The 27880-nt window shown below is 37.2% G+C and overlaps 1 protein-coding gene across 1 annotated transcript in view; it reads left to right on the top strand.

Annotated features, from left to right (window-relative positions):
- Positions 1 to 27880, top strand: part of gfra1a (gdnf family receptor alpha 1a) — a 71982-nt gene that overhangs the window by 40033 nt on the left and 4069 nt on the right. The window contains exons 4-7 of the mRNA XM_079440108.1: positions 15335 to 15686; positions 17589 to 17698; positions 18454 to 18588; positions 25859 to 26064. Coding sequence (XP_079296234.1) covers positions 15335 to 15686; positions 17589 to 17698; positions 18454 to 18588; positions 25859 to 26064 — 803 coding nt within the window. The remainder of the gene's footprint in view (positions 1 to 15334; positions 15687 to 17588; positions 17699 to 18453; positions 18589 to 25858; positions 26065 to 27880) is intronic.

The raw sequence follows: 27880 nt of genomic DNA, 5'->3' as shown, positions 1-27880 counted from the left end.
TCCCAGAGTTCTACCACTGTGTGTGTGTTTGAGATATTTTGGTTTATTTGATTATGCTTAACAGAAGCATGGTAATTTCAGCTTCATTTAACACATTTTACCATGTTTAAATCCATTTCAACCAAATATTCAGCAGAGAAAAGCTTTAAAAAGTCTCTATATTCCGTCTGGACTGGCTGATAAGTGATACAATAGCCACTGGCTCTTCAACAGAACTTTGCAGGACATTGTGTTTATTTAGTTCTAACTCCTTAAGGCTCCATTTAGCTGGTTCTTGAAGTAGCAGGCAAATGCAAAAGGCACCCTGACTCAATCTGAGCTATGAGCAGTGATCCCTGGCGTATGTTTTCAGTCAATCTTGTGCTGAATAGTTGGATAGTCTTTTATTGCTGTTTTGATTCTGTATGCATGATCTCTCATAAGAGATTTATGTGGCCAAAAAAAGCCCTTCTTTATTTAGTATTAGTTAGTATGCTGGATACACTACTGTTCAAAAAAATTTGTGTCAGTACTATTTTTTTCCCCTTTGCAAAAAAAGGCATTATTTGGCAAGGATGCATTGAAATTGAAAATGCATTTATAATGTTTCAAGTAAATAATGCTCTTTTGAACTTTCTATTCACCAACGAGCCTTGGAAATGGTATCACCGTTTCCACAAAAATTTCAAGCAGCACAACTGATTTCAGCATTGATAATAAATGTTTCTTAAGCAACATTAGTAAGATTTCTAAACAATTATGTGAAATTTCACAATTGTATTTTTGATCAACTAAATGCAGCCTTAGTGAGCATAAAAGACTTTTGAACGGTAATATATACAAAGGAATTTAAAAATGTTTTAAATCATGGAAATTAATAACAATGGAAGGTCATATTTCATTGACTTGACAGTGTGATTATTTGAACAGAAAATGTTACTAGCTAATAGATGATAATTACGGATGACAAAGTGGGCATGGTGGCTCAAAAAGCCAAATCATCTATTAAAAATAAATAAATAAAATAAAATAAATGTTCTTGCCCCTTGGGGACATTTTCAGACTAATAAATATAATCATTTAAATCTATTAATTCCAAGTGGATTTCTACGTATTCAAAAACATTCATCATGTTTTAAAAAGAATTGCTAAATGATTGAGAAAGTCATGGAAACGTCATGCAAATGTAATGGTCATAAAGTGTTTCCCCCTCCTCTCGTGCCCATATTTCTCATGCCCCCCCCCCCCCTCCCCATTGGATGGTGTATGGCGCGAGGATGCGCCTTCCGGAGGGGGGCGTAATGTCAGTCCTGTGTCTTGTTTCCCCCCTCATCTTGTGCCCATATTTGGACTTCCTGTTCCTTTCCTCGTTAGAGTCCTTAGTAGTTCATTTGTCCCCAGCCCTGTGTTTAATTACTCCTCACCTGTTTCTGTTCTTCCTCGTTTGATTTCCCTGTGTTCAATAGCCCTGTGTTTCCCTGCCTCTGTCTGATCGTCTTCCTCTGTGTTTCCTTCGATCTCTGAGTTTCTGAGCAAATAAAATTAGCTTACGAAGTTCCTCGCCTCCGCGTTTCCCTGTTCCAGAGAGAGTGTGACACTTTTTTGGTATTTTACAGCACTTAATATTGTAAAATTGTTAATTTCCTCATCTATTAATGCATAGTATAGGAACTACTGTGATTCAGTTTTTCCTCAAGACTGTTAATTCTTTATTTATGGCTGACTGGGTTTCATCACTAACACTCACACTGAAATATTTCATCACATCTTCCCTGGCTATTGATTTTCCCCTTCGTTTATTATGAATGTCTTGTGTTTCTTTTTCATATCGGGCCTGACCACAGTAAAGTATGCTGCCAGAGGCCTGACTAGCCCAGACAGGCGACTGTTTCAGACTTACATCTTCTCACTTCTCATGCAGCCCCTTTAATTATGTGCATTTGTGGAGATGATGGAACGCATGCTACGGAGAAGTGCACAGCGGTTATTTTCATGGAAAGCTTGAGCGTGACGTTATCTCGTACAATCCGTTGTGTCACTATACAAATTTAGGAGGAAACAAAAATGGGAATCAAGGTGAATGATTTGCGTGCACAGTCTAATTCAAATGCAATTGCTAGTCTCTTGTTGCTTCTACAAACTTTCATCAGCCAATCACAATCAAAAATAATATCAGCTTATGCTTGGATAATACATGTGAATGGTTATATGCACCCTAGACTTGTGTTTCTAGTATTATAAGGCAAAAAACACTGTGGTACTGGTGCATGGTAATGGTTTTGTGGCTTAAATCATGACCATCGCTAATCCACCTAATAAAAGAGCATTTTCAACAAACCAGCCTTGCTGTGCTCTATGAAGCCCTCAGACAATGTGATTAAAATGTTGGCTTAATGTCGAGGAAGCGCACACTGGTGTTTCCAAATAATTACAGGGGAAGTTATCTGGCAGTTATTGGCTCTGGAACCCCTGTGAAGTCATTAGGTAATCTCATTAGGTAATAATGACCTCATTGGCTGGTTCCTAAACCTCCCAACTAGTGTAAGCGAGCGCTTTGGGAATAATCAAAACCAGGATGTTGTGCGTATCTGCATTGTTTTCAGTTTTCTCCTGCCATCAATTTCTGTTATACTTTGGTTTTTCAAGTCAGACACGAAATATTCAAAGTCCTGCAACTGTGATGTTGAATGAAACACCAGCAGTTTTTAGCATTCAAAGAAGCAACAAAATGCAGGCGAGAGGAACATGTTGGTGTGTTTGATGTGGAAAAATATCTTTGCAGCATTGCTGTTTCTTTGAGGGCAGAGAGACAGATTCTCCAGAGAACCCACATCTCCACCAATTAGATATGGGAGTAGTGAAGCGCTCTTTCTTTCTTTCTTTCTTTTGTATAGGGAAAATATGATTAGCCAATAATCCTCTAATGGCAAGCTAAATATTCAGCAGCCATTATTCCAGTCATCGGTGTCACATGATCCTTCAAAAACTATTCTTATATGCTGTTTTGCTGCTCAAGAAATGTGAAAAACAGAAAAAAAGAATGCATGAATTAAAGTAATAAACAGAAATCAAATTTTAAATTGGATTTTTTTTTTTAATGGTGGTGTGAATTTATAGCAAATATTTATTTTGCAATGTATAAAAAAATCAGTGCTTAAAATAATAGAGGAGGAACATATGGGTTGCAGGGACAGTAGATAATTTAGTGAATAGAGCCCCTAAAGGGTTAAATCACGCATTATCACTTTAATTTCTGCACTTTAAGCTTAGAATGATGGCAAAAATAATCTAAATCATAAAATAGGTCAAACTTTTGAATATTAGCAAATACTGTTCATTAAAAACTGTAAAAAAAAAAAAAAAAAAAAAAAAAAAAAAAAAGATTTTCTTAGTATTTTTGTCTTGTTTTCTAGTACACATATCTAAACATTCTTGAAAGAAAAATAATCTTAATTCAAAGGCTAAACTAGATTATTTTTCTTACCCTATTAGCAGATATTTTTGCTCGTTTTAGGCAAAAATTTTAAAACTTTTTATCCTCTCGTTTTTAGAAAACAAGACTTAAAATCATTTTACCTGTCAAGTAAATGCATCTTGATTCAAGAATGGTTCGATATTTGTACTAGAAAACAAGGCAAAAATAGTAAGAAAATCTTTTTTTGCAGTGAAAAAACAATAATAATAATAATAAAAAACTATGACCAAAAGCTAATGATAATGTAGCAAAATGCATTTCTATAGTATTATTTTGTATCTTCATTCTCTACCAGTCTCTCTGTCACTCTGTTTCTTTTTCCCTACGTCCCTGCCAAGCCCAGCGGTTTTTGCTGTGTGATCCTCAATTTTACCTGCCAGAACTGGGAGAGCAGTAGTCATCCATCTTCAGGGCATACTTTGGCACAGTGGATGTTAAATTAAAAACATACAGCTAAGAGAACTGGGTCATATACACTTTAAGTGTTGAAGACAGCGCTTAGAGAATGAGCATCATCAATCACTGCAGTGCTCTGTGAATTCAGCATCACTACAGCCCAATTATAAAGGTTGATAGACTGGAGACAATGTTTGTTTTTCAGCTAAATGTAAATTTGTAAACTGTGCAGGAACTTTTAAGTCACATTATATTAATCACTTAATCAGTTTGTGTATAGTCCTTCAGCTGTCATTTACCTTTTCTGGGACAATTCAGCTGAAATACTATTTTTGTCTTTCTCATTAAATATATTCTAGGTATTATTTTTATGTTATATGCAACCATCTCTTGTGAGTTTACATATCAGATGTTTTCTGCTTTGAGAGTTCTTTATTTCGGGTGTCTGAAAATCCCTTTAGATGTATAAATTCCTGTCGTAACCTCTCAAACTGAATGAAAGCTGTAGTTTTCAGCGTTTAGAACAGACTGTTCATTTCCTCCGCTCGCTTACTTTGATTGGCAGCTGACATTCTGAGCGATGACAAGGATGGCAGAGAGAAATATCATATCACTGAGATAATAATAGACCACGGACCCTTAAAGCTGTGGAGAGAACAAGCAAGATTATATTCTCTGATGACTTTTGCACCGCTGAACACAGAGCACCCCCAACTACTAGTGTCTTATATAGTTATTTAAAGTGGTGGGGCACTTATTTATATATAGTATGTGTAATTATCATCTCATATAAAATGGGCATTTATCATTTTTGTACAATAGCACAAGAGTATCTTTTTTTTTTTTTTTTCATTTGCAAACATAAGTTTTTGACAAAGAAAGTAGGGAAAAAGTAGAGAACTGCATATTTTTATTATAATCAACTTGTGAGTGTCTGAACAACTATAGTTGACTAGACTGTCTTAGCGTTGGATAATTGGGCTGATTTAGGGTCCATACAAACAGCACATTCATACTTTAATGAACAGCTAGATACACATACGAATGTAACCAATTGCTTGAGGTCCAGAGATGTGCTTTTTTTAAATGCATATTCTTGGTTTTACTGTGAACGATTCATCCATGCATGTGCTTTTAAGCCAAATATATTTAAATATTTTTAAACCAAATCGTCGACAGACTTCAGTGGACTGAACAAAGTACTTTTTTTTGGATAATCTGTTTCACTCAGATGTACATCACAGTCTGGAAGATCTGTCACTACCTCTGTTCAATGCAGCTATTTTTAACTTGACACAGCATCTTGACACAAAATTCATGGTGTGAGATGTTGAAAATAAAAAAACTGAATAAAACAATGCAATGGCCAAGTCTCTCACAGTTGGCAGACTCTAAAAAACAACTTGTAGACAAACTAGTCAAACTATTCAGTTAGTGTATCAACCTTCCTGACCAATCGCTAATAGAAAGCAGATTACTTTTGAAAAGTTGATTAAATTGAGTTCATCTGATTTGCATTCATGCCGTACTAACACTTAAGTGGTGTTTGTATGTGTGAGAGAGATGATGTGAGAAAGCATGTTAAAACATGCCGTTTGTTGCATTGCACAGCCACATTTTGCTTTCTCATTGCAAAGCCCCTGGTTCTGCTCTCTATATTTTTCTTAGTAAATGCAAGCAGAGAGAAATATCCCAGTACTTGTATGATTTAGAAGTGCGGCAGACGCAGATGACTGCCAGTTTAGATAGCCGCACTGATATTCCACTCCCACTGGGTTTCCGCATTAGCTCAGAGCGATCTCTCACTCTTCCGGTCCTTTATGAGCAGTTCAGTCAGTGGGCGCCTTTTGTACGTGACTGCTGTTAAAGTATTTTCCCTCCCACATCGTTCCCACTCTCTTAGAGGATTCACACACGAGTAGCACTGCCTGACAGTCGGGTGCGATGTCTCTTCAATTCAGCGTGACCTTTGACTCGTACAGTCAGTAGGCGGTGTGATAAAGACCACACCGATGGCTGTGACGTATGTCAAATGTCATATTACTGGAGCTGTCTGATGCCTCACAATTCTGAATAGTAGTTTTAGTTGTCATTTTAAGGGCGCTTGGTAAGCCATGCAGCTCTCTGAGCTCCAGAGCAGATGGCCTCTATCAGTGCTGCCAGTTTTGATGTAACGTGTACGGCCCAATCAGAGCCAAGCCCTGCTGCTTTAGCCTGATTGCACTGTGGAGGTTTAAACTGCACTTTAAGCCTCTGCAATAGATGCACCTTCACCAAATTTTTTACCACCCGGGGTCATTCTTTCTTACTTTGGCAAGTTGATCGATTCCAAATGAAATGGAAAATTATTTAAAGTCATGACAGCAACAGGGCTGGACCTGAAAAACTGTTATATCACAAGCTGCCTAATCTAACTCAGTAATGATGTTGTTTTCAGCCATGTTTATCAAGACCTGCAGCTTTTAAGTTCCTGCAAACAGCATAGTTGCTGAGATGGTCCTCCGTCTCTTTCTGTTGACACTGTGGGTACTTTTTAAGTTGAGGTCATTCAAATAGACAGAAAATATTACAATATGATTGAAACGTAGTATGCATTTTTTTAATTTAATTTATGAAACCAAGGGGAAAGTATTACTCATTTAACGTATTATTCATATTAATCTTTTTTTAAATAACATTTTGGTATAATTTTATTTCTTTCACATTTTTTAAGTAATTAAACATTACTGTTCAGTTTGGAGTCACAAAAATATTTTTAATAAATGAATACTTTCACTCATCAAGCATGCATTAAATTGAACAAAAGCGACAAAACAGACTTGTTAAATATTTCCTTTTCAAATAAATATAGATGTTTTGAACATTCTATTTATCAAAGAATATTAATAATATTAGTTTCTATCAAATATTATACAGTACAACTGTTTTCAACATTGATAATATGAAATGCTTCTTGAGCACCAAATCAGCATATTAGAATGATTTCTGAAACTTCAGCTTTCTGAAAATAAACTGCATTTTAAAATATATTAAAACAGAAAACAGTCATTTTAAACAGTAACAATATTTCAAAATGTTACTGTTTCCATAAAAAAATCATTTCTGACCACAGACATTTGGACTTCACCAGTGTGGTCACTGACCACACATTCTAAACACTTTCCTGCTTAAACAGTGAATAAAAAGCATTGCTTTCTCTATGTTCTTTCAATTTCTTATTTGTACATTGTAAAATGGTACTTGTTTGAACAATGATTCAGCAACATTCTGTTTGCATGCTCTATTTCATCACTTCCAATCATGGGAAATAGATCACAGCTATCCTATCTCTTGCAAATATAGCAGCAGGTCTAATCATTCTCACTAGTATAACTTTCCCTGAAACGGATGTCTCTCAGTGCGCTGGTACTCTGGGGCTAGGACGGTATATCTCTGTGACAGGCTGGGGGTTGGGGGGGGGGGGGGGGGGGGGGTTGCTGTGCATATTAATGCCTCACAGATCATGTTTGTGTACGGGGCCGGGATCGAGCAGGCATTCTGGGACATGAATCCTCATCAGTCGAGGGTTCTGGCAGGATGGTGATGCTAATGCTGGAGGGAGCACGTATGTGTGTGAGGGATGTTAACTTCTCAAACAAACTCCCATTTTGTTGAGAGTGGAGATACAGTACCTGACATGCCCAAAATAAAATATCCACTGCTTCTAATTCCTTCAGTCTAATCACATAGCCAAGGCATCAAATGCTAGTTTATGCTAAATTACTCAAACTGTTACTAATAGAAAGTATCATATTTTCTGAGCCAAAATCTCCTTGGAAAGACTGGCTTCCTTAACAAAAGACTGGATTTAGCCAGTCACTGCTGAAACCCAATGCATCCTTATGAAATCTCTTAGAGGAATGTCCTTCTCAGAGAGCAAGCCACCTTGATCGAAAGAGTGAGGAGAGATAGAGAGAGCTTCAGGGATAAATTACAGAGGTCTTGAGTTATAGTTTCATTTGCCATTATTACACTGGAGGATAGTTTGTGGAAAGAGAGAGTTTATTAAGCACTACAAAGAGCTAAAATACAAAAAAGACAGGGTCCTCTTTCCAAACATTTGGCTTCTCTGGTTCACTCACGGTCAACAAGGAAAGACGGCACTCTATGATTCCACCTGTACAAATGCCAAGTTCTGTCATGAAACTCTAGATGGCGCAGGCTGATGGGTTGTTAATACAAATTGATGATTTCAGCGTTAAACTACTTGGCACAAGCTGATTGGTGTATGTTGCATATCCAGCCAATGAGCTTACTGCTTTACATTTAAATGGCTGGATAGCATTCACTAGAGCAGTTCGCAGAATGCTTTCAGAGTTCCTCTGAAAACCTCCACCTCCCCAACTCCACCTGTATAGATCTGCTATGGGTTATTATATAAGCTATTTGTGAAGCAGCAGTATGTCTTAAATACTCTACATATTAAATAATGTGTCTACAGTACATATGCTGATACAGCACTGTACATTGACAGTAGCAAGTTCCTGTTCTTCTTTGCAGCAGCAGCAAACATCTACAACTACAGCAATAACCAACAGCAGCAACAATTCAACAGCAGCAGCGTAACACATCTGTTTCGCCAAGACCAAATACATTAACATTGTCATATCCATTACCATGCTAACATCTTGTTGTCATGATAGAAATGGAGTGTTATGGTCCACAATATTAGGAGTAATATACCTACATACTGTACATATACTGCAAGAAGAGATAGTTGGCACTTTCTGAATTACAAATTGAGTGCTTTGAACTAGGGCTAGGCAATATTTATTGTGTCACATGACACAGTCTCGGCAAATCAGAAGATTTTTGATGTTTAATGTACAGTTCTGGAGAAAGATTTTGGACCAATGAGATTTTTCTCTGTGGCAGGGCTATGTCCTGTTATTTGTCGCTTTTAGTGCATGATGCTTCCGTTGTATTTACATCATTATGCTTGTGTATTTATTGTATATCAGATACGGTGTCCATAAAGACTGCAGAGGACTTTGTCAGAGCCCCTATAGAACTGACTAATTAAAGCCCATTATCAAACACAATCCTTTCCTTATATTATCAAACACTACATCTTTGTGACCGCAGGGAGAAATAAACCTGGACACATACCAACCGTCTCGGTAGAAGAATTTGCTAATGTTTTCCATTCCTTTAGTCTCATTACTATCTTTTTTTTTTCTATAATTGTCTCTTCATTTACTTTCCCTGCAATCCAGTGACTGACAATCACCTGAAGACAGATAGACATTTATAGAGAGAGACTAACATACATAAACACACACACACATGCATGCACTCAAGAGGACATCAGGTTCTAATCGCGGTGGTGTTTTAATCAAATCCTCGACCTCTCTGCTAATCGCTGGTGACATTACAGTTCCACATAAAGTATGATAGGAGTGTACATTTCCCATTAACCCTCAGGTGAGGCTTTTATTAGGATTTAATCAGGCCTCAGTTGTCTGATACTGGAGAGAAAGTATGTTAAAACAGCACAGATGAGAAAGAGAATTAAAAGTGTGACTATGGTGCCTTTGCTCTCATTTTATTAAATCGGAACGTATATATTCTTTGTATTTCTTAAAACTGATACTAACAGTTAATAGTTACATTTTAGAGCTTTTATGCCATTTTATTTGTTAGAACAGTATGGGAAAGATGGAGGATTTGGACATTTTATCAAAATATGCCTGAGAATTGAACTCAAGACTTTGGTGTTGTTAGCACCTTTGCAGGTTGATCTACAGGAACACAAACCCAAGCTATTATGTGAGCTCCTCCAACTTGTTAAGAATGCACATTTTAACCACTGCACCATGGCCCCAACTTAACTGATTTTTTTTTTTTCATCTTAAAAAAATCAAGGCAGAAATTTGTTTCTCATAGATATTAACTTCTGCATTCTAAGAGTGTATTTATAATCATGACAACTTCCTTTAAAATAAAAGGCAAGTGTTTACTTGCCTACAGTTGGATCACTGCCATACTGGCTCAAGGAAAGAACAGATGGATAACAAAGGTCCAAATAAAACATGAGAAGCAGATCTGTAAGCATACCCCAGGTTTGTTCCAATAGCATTCAAGGTCATTATTCAGACTGATTCTCCTGCTAATTGAAGATTAGAGCCAAAAAGGGAAGGAAATAGGAGACACTAATCAATTTGAGGCTGTATCAGAGACGAGGAGGGGGGGGGGGGGGGGGGGGGGTCCTAGTGCTCTACCTTCCAGGCCAGATGGCCAGTGTGTGTGAGGTGCGTGGAGCTGCAGCATGGATGTTTGATGTTAGTGTTTGCAAACGTGAAACATATTTCTGCATTATGGTTCAAAAGTACTTGTTAATGCTAAATTAAATAAGACAATGTGCCTTTCTTACTCTATTTATCATTATTATATAATTATTTATTATTATAAAAAGTAATTATTCAGCAAGGATGCATTAAACTGATCAAAGTTAACAGATTTTATACTGTCAGTCCTCTGTCGTGTGTGTCTTGTGTTCCCGCCTCTTGTTTCCATATTTGGTTTGTTTCCTGTCCTTGTATATATATATATATATATATATATATATATATATATATATATATATATATATATATATATATATATATATATATATATATATATATATGTGTGTGTGCGTGTGTGTGTGTGTTATTAGTTAATTCTTGTCCAGCCGTGTTTGTCTGATTTGTCTGTCTACTTGTTACTCCCCGGTGTTCCTGTCTGTGTTAGCCTTGCCTTGTCTTGCCCTGCCTTGATGTCTTCAGTAAAGACTGTTATTTTGAGTCACATCCTCGTTCCTCCCTGCTGTGTGCACCGTGACATATACATTGCTATGAACAATTTTTATTTCAAATAAATGTTGTTATTTTGAACTTTCTGTTCATCAAAAAAAAAAAAAAGGATTAGTTTCCAGCAAATGCAGCATAGAATGATTTCTAAAGCATACATGTGAAACTGAAAACTCTAATATTGGAAGCTGAAGATTCAGCTGTTTAAAAGTAATATTCCACAATATTACAATGTTTTTTTTTACTGTAGTTTATTTAAATAAATGCAGCCTTGATGAGCATGAGAGAATTTTGAATGATATAAGATTATTAATTATTTAAGTTTAATTCATTTACATCATACTCTTTGTTTGTGCGCTTCAATGTTTTACAAATTCTAAGAAAAAAAAACTACTTCCAGCTTTATATTAGATTACTTATAGTTTAGTCATTCCACATGCAGAGAATGAAAAAAAAAAAGTTGTTGAAAAAGACAAGTCAAGGCAGATATTTTACTTGGTAGACAATTTGATTTGAATCGTGTATCTTACAAGAGCGGGAGTTGGACTATTGCTCCTACAATTAGATTTAAACCCTGTATTAACTTATTTTTATGAAATTAACAGTCAACTACAAGTAAATCTGTTTAATTTACTCGTCATAGCAACTTTTTACTTTTTTTGGTGCTCAACGAATGCTATGTGGTTTGTGTGTCTGTGTGTTCATGTGTGATTTGGTCAGTCTCTTCAGTGTGGCATCTGGTACTGAGTTCATACGACAGGTGAAGGATCCAGACAGCTGTAGATGATCGTTTCAACCTGAAGCCCTTTGTGTCAAGCCACAGAATAGGTATTTTATTCTTGTCAGCCTCAGGGCATTAGATCAGAGGGGCACATCGCATACACTCACACACACAGACTGACTTTTTTTGATGATGTCATCTGACAGTAGTGGAAATCAGCAGAGAGGGCTTTTTTCTTGCTTTGAGTGCCTGTGTGAATGTGTGTGTGCATGTGTGATGCTCTGACTGAGAACATCACACTGTTTATGAATAGGCAAGATTGCATTCCACTTTTTCTTCCACACATAGATAAGCACCCCTTCTCGAGAGAGAGAGAGAGAGAGAGAGAGAGAGAGAGAGAGAGAGAGAGACAGAGACTTTTCTGTGCTGAAGGGCTTGAATAGGCAGATGTTGTCTGGGCAGATGGACTTTCAATGTGCGTACATGCTTCTGTGTGTGTGTGTGTGTGTGTGTGTGTGTGTGTGTTGAATTACAGTCCAGACGGCTAACATATGGAGTGGAGTGGTGTTGTTTTACATTGTTCTATAGAAGGTCAAGGGGTCAAAGTGCGTCTCTGGAAGACACACTACTATGCAAATGTTTGGGGTCGTTAAAAGATTTTTTAATGTTTTTGAAAAAAAAGTAACTTAAGCTCATCAAGGCTAGATTTATTTAATCGAAAATACAGTAAAACAGTAATATTGTGTTTGTTTTTTACCAATTTAAAATGATGGTCATGTACTTTAATCTATTTTAAAATGTAATTAATTCCTGTGATGGAAAAGCTGAATCATACTAAACTTATTTGGTGCACAAGAAATACTGTAGTTCTTATTACTATCCATGCTGAAAACAGTTCAGCTGCCTAATATTTTTGTGGAAATCTTTATATTTTTTTCAGGATTCTTTGATGAATGTAAAATTAATAAGAACAGAACAGAACATTTATTTCAAATATAAACCTTACTTTTTGAAACATTACAAATGTCATGAAGTTCTTTATTGATGAATGTAATTCATATTTGCAGAGTAAAGTATTCATTTCATTTGTTCTTATAAAATGTTACTGACCTCAAACTTTTGAATTGTACTGTATCTGCTACCGTCTTCAGCATAAACAGATTTTTACTTGATAGAGATACAGTCATCACTAGCTATGTTTCCATCACCCTGTTTTACATTTCCATTTAGTCATATAGCAGACGCTTTTATTCAAAGCGACTTACAATTGAGGACAATAGAAGCAATCAAAAACAACAAAAGAGCAACAATATGCAAGTCTCGGTTAGCCTAAAACAGTACACATAGCAAGGTTTTTTTGTTTTTTAGCGCACATTAATTTGCAAAAAGGTTTTTACGCTCACTTGAGGTGGTTTTTGTCTTTTGCAAAAAAGGGTTAATGTGAATAATGGGAGATTGTAACGCATTTGCCAAATAAATTCCTCCATGCGCATCAAAAAAATAATGTGACTTTGTGTGATGGTATGGCATAACCTGACCAGAGGACCGATCCTGTTACACAGCACCTGAAATGTTGCTATGGTCATTCTGAAATGCCCGAGCAAAATCTGTTGTCAAAGTATTTCTGTATTATTGCCCGCCAGAACTATTACACGACTGCGTTCCCGAACAGCAGGCATCCTCAAAAGCAATTACCGCATTCATTGTGTTTCATCTGCTCGCTCTGAGGCACAAATCACTTATTATATATGAAAAGTATTATATTCAGTGACTTCTTCCACTTTTCTTTGTTATATTTAGTGCCAGTTTATCAGGAAGTGATGATTTTGTTCTCTTTGACTCATCGGGTGGAAAAGGTGCTTATTCACAAATGTTTTATGCGACATTCTAATTTTGTGCAAAAGTTAAATTTGCCACTTTGGATGGAAACCCGGTTACTGAGCACTGATTTCAGTTTTTCTACATATCATTGTGCAGCGTTATCAGTAATATACCACATTGAAAAGCTATGCACCACAACAAGGCTGTTGAAGAGGAGAGGAGGGTTTATAAACGTTAAATGGATTTGTGATTTCAGAAGCAGAAATTTTGATATGTTTTGTTTAAAAATATAACATTTTGCTTTGAACAGAAATACTATGAAATGTCAATTTTGAATCCATGTCCACTTCAAACCTCCTTTTCTCTATGTATGACAAATGACAGACCAGAATTCATTCATTTCTAATAGAGAGCACTACAGGAGCTGCGTAGAGTTTCAGTCATATGCATATGCAGAATTTTCAAAATTGATTTGAGGTTTGGGTGAAATATTAGAAATATTTGATTTTTTGCCAATATGCAACATGACATGTCTGACATCAATATTTTAGAATTATTTCATGATTCCCGTTCATTAGCACTAGAAAACCTACTATGCTTTTCTTTCAGACACATTGGTGGTCATTTTGAGGGGATACATTCATAAATTCATTATTCTGTCTTTTTACCAAGTGGAAAAAACTGCTGCTTTGAAACTTCCATGTAAAGCCGGGCATACACTGTGCAATTTTCGTCAGATTTTGATTTCTGAATAATACAACTCTTTTTTATTTATTTTTTTTGAGTCAGGACGAATTTCAGCTTTGTCGTGTGTTTAGTTGTGGAGTGTACAAGGGGTAATGAAAGGCAGTTAGCATACACCGACAGGCAATCAAATAGACGAATTAATTTCTGACAATTTGGTCACCTCTCATGAAGTTATTGCACAGTTGAAGCAGTGCTATGAACTGACTGCCCTAAACATAAATGAAACCTTGGTAACATGGTGTGATGTTTGGAAGGAAGCAATGGAGGCTACACAGTTCCGGGTTTGGGGGATCCCACGTGTTTACTTCCCACGTATACTGTGAGCAGTCAAGTTTCAGTTCGACATTGGACCGCATAGAGTGAGCACATTTCATACAATTTACTCGTGAGAGTTGTTATTTAACAAAACACATAGCTGAAAATGCACAGTGTATGCCCGGCTTAACTGCAGCGAAATGCAACAATCGTACACAAATGTCAGAGATAGAGGACAAGTGGCTTCCATACACCTGGTGTTCTATACACCTGTTTTTATCCTTAGTCTAATCCAACATGATTTACATGACTGAATGACATCACTTCCTGCCGCTAGAGGCACTGAGGATACAGTCTCCTCACAGGCTTCCTTAAAAACATCCATCTTAGCACTGTCCTTAAACACACATACACACACATAGAAAAACACATGCACATGTATGCTCCACCCTTGCTCTAATACAACCCATCTCTTGTTTTTAATTGGCTCTCATTATAAGCCAAACTGCTGCTGTAGCTCAGCAAGTCTCCAGAAATGTTAGTTAATTGTGAAATGTGTTAGAAAGCCTGCAATTAGCCGTAGCTGACAGGCGAGAGCAGAGCCGTGCCGGCCGTTTGATGACACCCCTGTTCGGCCAAGATGACGGTTTAGGCTGCAGGGATCCAAAGGGATGAGCACTGTTCCGTTTAACATAAAAAAACAACCCGAAACAAAAAACAGGTTCCTTATAAACAGCCCCTGTGTTTTGGCAGACCTGCAGAAACTGGGATGATTAATTCACGTCTGTCAGTGCCGTAAGGTATTCAAATAAAATATTTTTCTGTGGTTTCACAGCTGTGGATAGTATCAGACTCGTTGTTTTCTTTGTCTTTGTTTTTTACCTTTCTTTTTCATTTATTTCATTTTTTATTTTAAAAGTTTACATTTTTGTCAATTTAATAATTTTTTACTTCTATAGCAATTTTAAAACAATTTTAGCTAGTTTAGCTGCATTTCAACCTACACCATCTCTCCAAAAACTGATTGACGGACACACACACACACACACACTGTATCTGTGTTCATATTAGTTATATTGTCTTTTATACCATGCATCTTTGTCTTTGCAGGTGAGCCAGCGCTAGCAAAGGAGAACAACTGCCTGAATGCAGCGAAGGCCTGCAACCTTAACGACACCTGTAAGAAATACCGTTCAGCTTACATAAGCCCCTGCACCAGCCGAGTCTCAACGGCTGAAGTCTGCAACAAACGGAAGTGCCACAAGGCCCTGCGGCAGTTCTTTGACAAGGTGCCGCCCAAGCACAGCTACGGTATGCTCTTCTGCTCCTGTCCTCTAGGGGATCAGCTGGCCTGTTCTGAGCGCAGACGCCAGACCATCGTACCAGCCTGTTCATATGAGGACAAGGAGAAGCCCAACTGCCTGGCACTGCAAGCGTCCTGCAAGACCAACTACATCTGCAGGTCTGAACCACAAACAGCTCATTTATAACAGCCAACCTCAAATATTATTCTTGTGAACATGTTCTTAATATTGTTAAGGTAATTAAGTTAAGTGAATAAATCAATAGCATGGTTCTATTAGTTAATAGTTAACTACATTAGTTAGCATGAACTAACAATTAAAAAAATACCTCTAAGGCATTTAGGTTACAATTTATTTTAAGGTGTCCTTGTTACAGTGTAATTATACATTTAAGTACTGAGAAATATTAATTAACTGCATGTACTTATTATATGGTTAGGGTTTGGCTTAGGGTTGCTTGCATGTAATTATGCATAATTTATTGTTATTTTAATAGTAAGTACATATAACGTGTAACAAGGACACCTTGAAATAAAGTGTTACCAGCATTTATTAATCTTATAATGGTAACTTCAACATTTACTAATACATTATTAAAATCAAAAGTTGTATCTATTAACATTATTTAATGGAACTGAGCTAACATGAACTAATAGTGACCATTTATATTTTTATTATCTAATGTATTGCTCATTGTTAGTTAGTGAATTAACTAACGTTAACTTTTTCATATGTTTCGATTCAACGTTCACTTAAATTGTTAGATAATAAACTAAATATATTCATTATTCCTTTCTATTCTAACATGTTATAGTAATAATTATATTAATATATGATTGAAATGATATATTTCACTTAATAAATAAACTAATGTAATTAAGAACTGGCATTTAAAAACTATTTAAAATATTATTAATATAATAATTTCTAATGATCTAATAATAAATACATTCATATATAATAATATAAAAATACACAGAACCATTTCACTAGCAGTCTCAAACTTTATAGCTGTAAAGCAAGTAAATAAAGTATATACACAAAGTTAAGAACAGTTAGCTATCCTTCTCTTTCTCCCTCTTCACACGCCCTTACATGCAAATGCATCCACACTTCATGACAACACTTATCTTGTGTGCATTAACACATGGCAGTGCAAAATGAGCTATTTAGAGGTGCTAAGAAATGCCTCACTGAATCTGAGAGGCAAGATCACAACATGCCATCTGTAATAACACATATTCACCAATAGGGACAGACATGGCCATGAGCAGCTAAACTGCATCTATTGGGAAATAAAGCATTTATTATGTTAAGGCAAGAGAACATACCGAGGACGATCGTGGTGATTATTGAAGTCTAGTAATAAGAACTGCAGCCTTAAATCTGGTTTGTGCAGGAAGGAGGCAACCCCAGAGTCCGCTAAGTGGCTTGTTAAGGATTCATTAGCACAACGTGGATTATAGTTTTGCCAAGTAAACGTCTTTAGGCACAGAGAGTGCGACAGCTAATGACCCTCCTCCATCAGAAGAGCCGCCGCTCGCCATTCTAGGGGCACACTAAGACACTCATACAAATAAATTGAATATATTTGCACTTGCGCTCCTGATCTGTACAGTTCGCATGCTCCATTCCGGTCATTTTTTCCTCATAATTTGTCTTTCTTGCTGCATCCATCCTGCTCTTGTACCCATGATTATTTTGAAGCCAGGTGTAGCCCCTAGCTGTAGCAAGGTGTTCGGTGGAGTTGTGCAGAGATCCCACACTATTCCCACACCATGTTGTCTAAGGAGACACGGCACAGCACATTTATTTACACATTGCTTCACCGTCCTTAACAATGCCACAGACTGCTACTGAGAGTCTTCCAACACTTTTAACAGCCAAGAACTGTGTGTGCAGTTTGCTTTTCAAACAGATTTGGCGACATATGTTTTCTTTCATTCATAATGAACCGTATTTAATTATAAAGTGATGTCATTAGTACTCATTGTACTAGAGTAGATGTCAGGAGAAAGTGAGAATTATGCAATATGAAGTGTGCGTGTGTGGTGTTTTAGGTCTCGTCTGGCTGATTTCTTCACTAACTGTCAATCTGAGCCCCGCTCCCTCTCTGGCTGTCTGAAGGAAAATTACGCTGACTGCTTGCTGTCGTACTCTGGCCTCATTGGTGAGTTTGCCCTGTAACATATATTTATTTATTTATTATTATTATTAATGTGGTAAATTTAATATTAGGGTCTTGGGGAATAGTTGCACTGCTAAAAATCAATTTATCACATATACTGTACCTATAAACACAAAAAAAAAAAATATTATTAATATAGTACATTTTATATTAATTCAGAGTCATGGGGAATACACATACACACACACACACACATCAACCTGTTATATACTGATTATTCAGTGATGCAATTTAGTGTCTCATTAACTAGCACTGGGTGACTTCTACCAGTCTCCATACAATCCACTGAGATATATATAGAGAAAGCCTTTGTGAACACATGTTTGTTCTCTAGTTCTTTCTTTGCGTTTTGCTTGTGCTGGATGTCTTCCCAAAGTCATGTGTTCAACACACAGAAACAGCAGCTGGACACACGGGAATACAGCAGTGCAGCTATTAATCTGTGATTAGCTCCTGTTGTTGTTCTACCAGTGGGAGACTGTTTCTCTGTGGGCTAACACTGTCACATCCCCACAGTACAGCTTTTATGAGGCACACTGCACCAAAATTATTATTTTTAAGAAAGCTCAATGAGAGCAAGATAATGGCTAATCTGAAGATGACAAGGGTTTAGGGTTTGAAAGTTTTGATGTGTACACAATCAGGCTTTTAAAAACGCACATATTTAATCAAATTCCAATTAAATATGAAATTGATACTTTAATTTTTAAAATGCAACATGTCCTTTTGTTTTTCAGGCACGGTGATGACCCCAAATTATCTGCGCTCACCCAAGATCAGCGTGTCTCCATTCTGTGACTGCAGCAGCAGTGGCAACAGCAAAGAGGAATGCGACAGATTCACAGAGTTCTTCACTGACAATGCCTGCCTGCGTGAGTTACTGCTTTGGCCCGATTATAATATATATAATATACAGTGGGGAAAAAAATTATTTGATCCCCTGCTGATTTGTACGTTTGCCCACTGACAAAGAAATGATCAGTCTATAATTTTAATGGTAGGTTTATTTGAACAGTGAGAGACAGAATAACAACAAAAAAATCCAGAAAAACGCATTTCAAAAAAGTTATAAATTGATTTGCATTTTAATGAGTCAAATAAGTATTTGACCCCTTCGCAAAACATGACTGTGGTGAGTGGGGCGGGGCCGAGAGCCGTGGGAACGGAGCGAGACCGGTGGAGTTAATGATAATGAGCGACACCTGCGACACTCACCGGTCTCGAGTCCCACGGAGGAGCTCCAGAAGGATAAAAGGAGGAGTGACGACAGTGGAAGACGAGAGAGGACCAGGCCTGGATTTTATTTTGTGTTTTGTGTGCGGCAGTCGTCCGTGAGGGGCTGCCGCTGTACTTTTACGTTTGTTTATTTTGGTTATTAAATCTTTAAATGTTTGCCGGTTCCCGCCTCCTTCTTCCCGAATCTACGAACTTTGTTACAATGACTTAGTACTTGGTGGCAAAACCCTTGTTGGCAATCACAGAGGTCAGATGTTTCTTATACTTGGCCACCAGGTTTGCACACATCTCAGGAGGGATTTTGTCCCACTCCTCTTTGCAGATCCTCTCCAAGTCATTAAGGTTTCGAGACTGACGTTTGGCAACTCGAACCTTCAGCTTCCTCCACAGATTTTCTATTGGATGAAGGTCTGGAGACGGGCTAGGCCACTCCATGACCTCAATGTTAATAAAATTCACAATTAATTTCAGTTCATGTCTCAAAATGAGTATTTTTTGTTCGTAATTTCACAGCTGTAATATCATAACAGGCTACTGAAAAGTGGCCCTTTTCTGTCGCGAAACGTGAATGTGACGACTCTGATGATGTAATTACATCGCTAACTAATAGAGTAGGGGAGGGGGAGGCCGGGGGAGCGCTGAGCTCTCGTGCCTCTCTTGGTAAAAAAAAATAGCCAATCAGCATCGAGTGTTCACTTTCAGCGCTGAGGAGTGTTGAGAAAAGAAACCTTGCAGAGGCGGCTAGCCTCCCTTCTCTGGTACATCAACCAATCATTAGAGAGACGTAAATTATGTGATATTAGTTTGAACGGCCTTACCTGGCCTATCACTTGAAGCAACATACATCCCTTCTTAATAGTCTGTGTAGTGCCATTTAATTAAGCCGCGATGGATGTTGCTTCAAGTGATAGGCCAGGTAAGTGAAATTATAATATCTTGCTGTCTGAGTCCTTTTCTTTACATTTTCTGACTAAAAGCAACCAAAACGCCATTTTAAAGTGGTTAAGCACATACTAATATTAATCAGCAGGGATCCTCAGACCAAATAGTGTGCCTCCCCTATTTTAAAACCCACAAGCCGAAGCCGCCACTGATGTTTCCACCTCCATGTTTGATGGTGGGGATGGTGTTCTTGGGGTCATAGGCAGCATTCCTCCTCCTCCAAACACGGCGAGTTGAGTTGATGCCAAAGAGCACGATTTTTGTCTCATTTGACCACAACACTTTCACCCAGTTCTTCTCTGAATCATTGGCAAACTTCAGACGGGCCTGTACATGTGCTTTCTTGAGCAGGGGGACCTTGCGGGCGCTGCAGGATTTCAGTCCTTCATGGCGTAGTGTGTTACCAATTGTTTTCTTGGTGACTATGGTCCCAGCTGCCTTGAGATCATTGACAAGATCCTCCCATGTAGTTCTGGGCTGATTCCTCACCGTTCTCATGATCATTGAAACTCCACGAGGTGAGATCTTGCATGGAGCCCCAGTCCGAGGGAGACTGACAGTTATTTTGTGTTTCTTCCATTTGCGAATAATCGCACCAACTGTTGTCACCTTCTCACCAAGCTGCTTGGCGATGGTCTTGAAGCCCATTCCAGCCTTGTGTAGGTCTACAATCTTGTCCCTGACATCCTTGGACAGCTCTTTGGTCTTGATGGTGGAGAGTTTGGAATCTGATTGATTGATTGCTTCTGTGGACAGATGTCTTTTATACAGGTAACAAACTGAGATTAGGAGCACTCCCTTTAAGAGAGTTCTCCTAATCTCAGCTCCTTACCTGTATAAAAGACACCTGGGAGCCAGAAATCTTGCTGATTGATAGGGGATCAAATACTTATTTGACTCATTAAAATGCAAATCAATTTATAACTTCTTTGAAATGTGTTTTTCTGGATTTTTTGGTTGTTATTCTGTCTCTCACTGTTCAAATAAAACTACCATTAAAATTATAGACTGATCATTTCTTTGTCAGTGGGCAAACATACAAAATCAGAAGGGGATCAAATAAATGTTTTCCCCCATTGTATATAAAATAATATATAAAAATATAATATATATATATATATATATATATATATATATATATATATATATATATATTATAAGAGATATGAAACCGTTATGAACCGATATGACATTTATCAGCCGATACGATAGCAGAATCATATCTGCTGATACCGATAGTTTGGAGGAAAAAGGACAAAAGAAAAATCTCTCTCAACTGATGCTGTCAACTAAACAGGGAACCCTCTCATTTGGTACATTAGAGGTTAAAATTAACAACACTATTATATTCAAAGATGTTTATTTTCAGATATAATTAAAATCACACTCAAATTAAAACTGCACATAAGGTAGTTTTCATAAAAACATAAAAACTGATATCCTTGTGGGCAGCACACCAACATATAGCGCCGTTGCGCTAAGGCCATACCAAATTTGAATCCTGGCTCATGGACCTTTCCTGATCCTGACCCCCCATCATAATAAAAGCAAAAAAGAGAGATGTTAAACAAAATTTAAAAATTTAAATGAAAACATTTTCAATTAAAAAATTTAAATGTTTAGTGCCCAAATTTGTATTTATTTATTTTTTTACTAAAACATTTCGAAGTATGTAAAATGACACAAAGTGAGAACTTTGAAGTGATTATGAATTCAACTTATCAACTCTAATGCCCATTTTCCAACTGAAGCTGAAATGAAACAGTATTTTCTCATTATTGTTAAGTAGTATTGTTAAGTAATGCTGCCAATGGTTTCATACTTGAGTTGTGTAAGTGCTGTAGTCTAATGACAGACTCTTTGGGAAACTTATGGTTATAAGTTACCCAAATATATATATATATCTTCCTCTATTAAATGACATAAAATAGATGTAAAGATGTGAGCAATCTGTCAATCTCTCCTCATATCTTCTGTTAGCTTTTTTCTGTCTTGTTTTCTCTTCCTTTAAACTTTGTGCCTCCATCCGTGCCATTTCCTTCCTAACTGTCCATTTGTCTCATTCTCCCTCTGATCTGGTTTGCTCTATCCATCTCTTCAGGCTCCAGCAAGTTGTTTTCTGAGGCTTTTAGCTGTCCGCCTGTCAGCCCGTTTTTACCTCTGCCTCTAAAAAGCCTCTTCCATCTTCCTATTATGTACACTCCTTTCTCTTACACTTACCCCATATATCTTTTGCTCGCTACACTTCCTTGACTGCACCAAGTGTTTTGTTTTGTTCCCATGTACTCATAGAATGGCGTGAAAACAGACTAAGTGGTAATAGCAAAAAGCGAGCTTTCATGGAGGGCTTGTGAAAGTCTTGGGAGTGCTACGGAAAATGTATAGTACTGAAAGAGATCTATGCAGGGGTCAGTTTAGAAAGCAGGGTCAGGTGAATGCCACTACTCAAACCTCAATACACAGCACTTGAACTAAATTTCTTGTGGTGAAATAGTTCACAGAAGAAGAAGGTCATGTCAATCATCATGCCCCTTTTGTAACAGCCTCAGTCCACTGCTAAAAGTCAATAGGAATGCACAATTTGGAGAAAAACAAATCTGATCATGATTCTTCTAACAGAAATTGAGTTTTGTAATGCAATTTTAAAAAAAGGGGGTTTGCTGTGCTTGTTTGCAAGGGCTGCATAATTTTACCAACATTTTGTAATTCTATATCAATATGGATATGATGATGAAGAAAAAAAGATGATATTTAATTAAATCACAGCTTTTGTGATTTGATAATCGCAATAAGCCATAACAAATCTGAATACTACTGAAACTGAAACTATCTGAAACTACATAGTATTTTCCTATTTCTGTTACTACTGTATTTATATGCAGCTTTTATGACAATATTATTTGCTGTTGTAGTTGTGCAGCAGTTGTTACTTAAAAATGACTACTTAAAATTGTGAGTGGCTGGTAAAATTCTGCATTCAGACATTGTGGCAATTAATTTTCCACCCTGACTGAGAGCCTACATGGAGTATTTGGACTTTAATGCAGAACACAAACTGTTTCATGTCAAGACCATTTACAGTTAAATAGTGATGGCAAAAAGGTGATGAGGCTCTTTGGTCTTGGCCATGGTGGAGAGTTTGGAATCTGATTGATTGATTGCTTCTGTGGACAGATGTCTTTCATACAGGTAACAAACTGAAATTAGGAGCACTCTCTTAAAGGGAGAGCTCAGCTCCTTACCTGTATAAAAGACACCTGGGAGTCAGAAATCTTGCTGATTGACAGGGGATCAAATACCTTATTTTACTCATTAAAATGCAAATCAATTTCTAACTTCTTTGAAATGCGTTTTTCTGGATTTTTTGGTTGTTATTCTGTCTCTCACTGTTCAAATAAACCTACCATTAAAATTATAGGCTGATAATTTCTTTGTCAGTGGGCAACATCTGTAGAGAACATCTATAGTTAAAATAGTCATGGCAAAAAGGTGATAAAAAATTATGATAAATGTAAAAGAATAGTGACCTGTCAAAATCTTTCTCTAAACCACAGCAGGAAAAACAGAGATAGTTTTCAATGTTCAGATCTTCACAAGGATGGGCGGATTCACTGTAGGAAGAGTATATCTGTGAACAGTCTGAGCTTAATTTAATTTGTTTCTTTTAGTGCCGAGGGCTTTGAGGGGATGTTGAAGGAGACTCTTCAGGAGGTTAAACTGGGTTAAACTGCTTCTTTATTGTTCTATCTTTCTTTCTCGCTCTCTTTCACTTTCTCTCTCTCCTTCTCATTACCTCATTCTCTCGTGTCTCATTACGGGATTTCAGTGTTAAGGCATCCTGACAGTTCTGGGGGTTCGTTCCCAGCGCCGTCAGTATCTGGGTGTTTAGGAGGCTATGACGAAGTGCTTTGGCCTCACACCCTACACTAGCCCCTGAGCGTTATGCGTCTGTCTGCCCTTGGAACACAGTGTCCTCAACACAGGCTAGTGTTTCAGCAGAACAGATAGCATCGAGTGAAACTCTCATCGAGTGAGATTGTTCAAACGGTACTAAAAGTCTTAAATTGGATTTTTGTTTTAAATACTCACCTTCACATTGATACCCTTGCTTCCAGAGTATGGTGGCATTACTCAAACTTCAAACTGGTGGACAGCACTAGCACAATATGAATAAAATAAATAAAAAATAAGAGTGTTTCTTAAAAACATACTGGCTTTATTTAAAAAGTATAATGGGGTTCAAAAATTTGGGATTCAAATCTAATTTAAAGCTGGAAATAAACCTTTATTTTAGAAAACAAAGAAAAATGATGAAAGAAATAAATTATGCTGTAGATACATACGTTTGGGGAGTGTAGTTTTAATTTTTTTCAAGCAAGTTAATAATCTTATGTTCACCAAGCCTGCATTTATATGATCAAAACTGTAATATTTGGATGATCTGAATTTTCAGCAGCCATTACTATAGTCTTCAGTGTCACACAATCTTTCTGTAACAATAAAAAGGTATAAATGTAATAAATAAAATTCTAATAATAATAATCCTATTTACCCCAAACTGTATTCAGTTAGAAAAATGTAAAATAAAAGGGTGCTGCTAAATGTGCGCTGCTGAAATACGTCTAAATGCAAATGGTATTTACATCAGAAAAGCATGCCTATTTTAAGCTGGTCTGTATTTCATCAGAAAAAAAAGCAGCAAACAGTAGCCTGATATTTTAGCGCATTTTCTTTTCTTTGAAACCTAAAACCTTGTGGATATGAAGGTCTCCAGACATGAGCTGGTGGAGTGTAGAGTGGATTCAGAGAACATGACTCATTGAGAGACATGCACATGAGAGGAAACTACACAATTCAGCTGCTGAAGAAAATGTGTCAGGGCTCATAGATTCAAAACAACGATCAAAGCGCTCAGAGCCTGCGGGTCTTTTCCAGTATTTCCTAGAGAGATGGAGAGAAAGCGTCTAAAAATGGCAAACATTCATCATGTTTTTGTTCAAATTATTTACATGTAAGTATGATAAAATTAGAGAAGGAGATTTAAGATGTAACGCAGCAACAGACAGAAATAAGCAATATGAGAGAGGGCGGACATTTCTGATACAACAGAACAACTTCACAAAGTACAACAACTACACATACTGTAGTACACTTTCTTGGATTTTGTGTCTTCACAGACACAGACTGCAGTATTTGCGCTAAACAGTGTGCTGTCTGTATTGTTTCAGTTGAGATGGCAGAGAGAGCAAGAGCCTGTCAGAGGTCCATATAATGAGGCAGTAGATCCTACTTCTAAGAAAAACTGGGGAGGGCCTGACTGAGAGTTTGAGCAAATAGTCATTTCCAATCTTTCATATGTGGAGAGCCAAATGGGCATCATTTCCAGTCAATCACACAGGCAGTCGAAGCAAACAGCACATTATCTATTGACTATGTTGACAGGTCAGGTTTAATAAGTCAGTGATAACTGCGCTTGCAATCACTCGGTCATCTACACTACGGTACACACTGCTGGTCCTTCTGTTAAATCAATGATTATAAATCACAGAAAAAAGAGATTAAGCTGATGGTCATCATGTACAGCAACCTGACCTCCTGTATTCAGAAAAATAGAAACCACCTGTAATTTACAATGTATGAGGCAAGTTTTGCATGCCTTCAATTTGATGTATTTAGGGAATTCTGAGCCGCATGCAATGCACATCCAGTATGCACATACATGTAAAATCCAAGAGTAGGTCTTGACTTACAGTCAAACATATCTGAAACACTAATAAACAGTCAGACATCTCTGGGTACTCTTATGTTATGGCTCTCAGACTATCAACTACTTAAGACTTTGACAGCAGACAGTTTATCTGCCTGTTTATCTGTGCTGTATTGGCCCTTCAATTAATTCTTAAATATTTCATTGTATCTCTCTTTTAATATGAGGTAGAAACTATCTTTTCTCTTTGCATGTAGGTAATGCAATCCAAGCATTTGGAAATGGGACGGATGTGAGTGTTTGGCAGCCAATGCCCCCAGTGCAAACAACCACCACTATGACAACACCATCCCAGAGGAACAGAGATCGAGACAGATCACCCAATGCCATACAGCCAGGGACACACATCAACCATCTCAACCCAGCTGATAACTCCCTCTACCAGTTCTGCGGAAGCCTCCAGGTCAGTGGAACTATTGCAGACATAGATCTTCAAGTTTAATTTACGCATTGTGGGTTGGGTGTATGTGCCTCAGGGAATGCAGGGTTTTAAAACAGACGATGTGTTTGTGGTCCTCATATGCTAGGAGTTAATACATACCTCTGCTGATCTTGAAAGCAACGTTTTAGGAAGGGAATGGTTCAGTCACATATGCCTAATTTACATAAGAGAGCTATGCTACATTATAGGGGAGACCAAAGTGAGTTGTTTACTCTGCTGAATATTTCTCATGGGTAGGTAAATTTGATTTAAAATTTAAAGAGTAAAACAACCATAAAAATGTAAGGAAACATTACAGAAAATTTTATTTTCCATTTTTCCTAATTAAGGCTAAATTAAGATTTAAAACATTACAAAAAATGAATACATTTTTGTCAAATTAAGAGTTAACAAATAAATTAATTAATATAATCATTGCAATTAATAGTTATAGCTTATTTTATCTATAACAACTATAATATAAATATTTTTACAATCCACATAAATCACAAAAAAGTCCTAATTTAAAGTATAAAGTCACCTTTATATCTATAGTGATTTCAAAGGAGCTTCTCAGTATAATGCAAACTTTCTTCAAATATTAAATAAATTAAAATTCTGCTGCAAAACAGCTCTAAAAAAAAGACAATAATGTCCTTATTCAGCTCAAGTCAGTTCAATATTTTAGTTTAGTACAGTTTATCAATTATGAAATGAGATCAATTTAGCAATAAGCAGCTCTACAGAAGCCAACAGAGTGGCTATTCAGTTCAGGCCAGATCAGTGTTGATTCAATATAACTTAAAAACAGTTGATGTTTCGAAATGCATCAACTATGAAAATAAGTCGATTCAGCTATAAAGCAGCTCTACAGGAGACAATAGTGTCATTATCCAGCTCAATTCAGTTCAAGTTTTCTTATTACTGAATATAAAGTGTCTTTTAAACCCCAATTTAGAAAGCCAAAGGCGAAAATTAACCAAAATTCCATAAAAAAAAAAAAAAAAACCTTGGGAGAAACTAAGCTCAGTCGGGGGAGGGGCAGTTCTTCTCTGGCCTAAAATGAACTTTCGTGTGTAATTAGACTTTTGATTAAACAGCATTCCTGTATCTCAAACAATAGAGCAAGGCGTTAGCTATGCCACGGTCATGGGTTCGAATCTCAAGAAATTTGTGTATTGATAACATGCAGTCCTACTCACTTTGGATATAAGTGTTTGCCAAATGAGTACTAAGATACAGCCCTTGAGACAACAGTTCAATCCAACAACAAGACCCACACACCCAGAGTTAGAGTTGGCCATATAAAGCATGTCCTTTAATTAGAAACAAAGCTAATATATAATCACACACATTAGGGCACGCACATGCATCCAGACCCAAACACGCCAACAGAGAACAGCACAGCAGCAGGAGAAAGTGGCATTAATGAGTTTACATGTTTTTGTATTAGCCTCACTGCTAAACGTAGTCCTCTGAGGGGGAGCAGCTGTCAGTGTGAAAATGAGGAGAAGAACAGAGACGGAGAGTGCAGACTCGTGGGATATGTCTGTCAGTCTTTCTTCATCGGTTACAAATGATCACAGCACACGCAGCTGACCTCTAGGAAAACTAGCGAGACGACTCCTGCATTCGAATGTTAATATAGCCTCTGTTGCATATCAAACTGCTTTTCTCTCTCGTTTAGAACCGAGATGTTTACAGTCAGCCATACTGTTTGAATCCCCCTTCAGTTATGTGATAGAAAGAGTTTTTGCCTTTTTGAGTAGAATGACAGAGCCAGATGTGCATTAACACC

The sequence above is a fragment of the Barbus barbus genome (genome assembly GCF_936440315.1).
Source record: "Barbus barbus genome assembly, chromosome: 18".
In the NCBI taxonomy this organism is placed as follows: Eukaryota; Metazoa; Chordata; class Actinopteri; order Cypriniformes; family Cyprinidae; genus Barbus; species Barbus barbus.
This window is presented reverse-complemented; position numbering and strand designations above follow the sequence as displayed.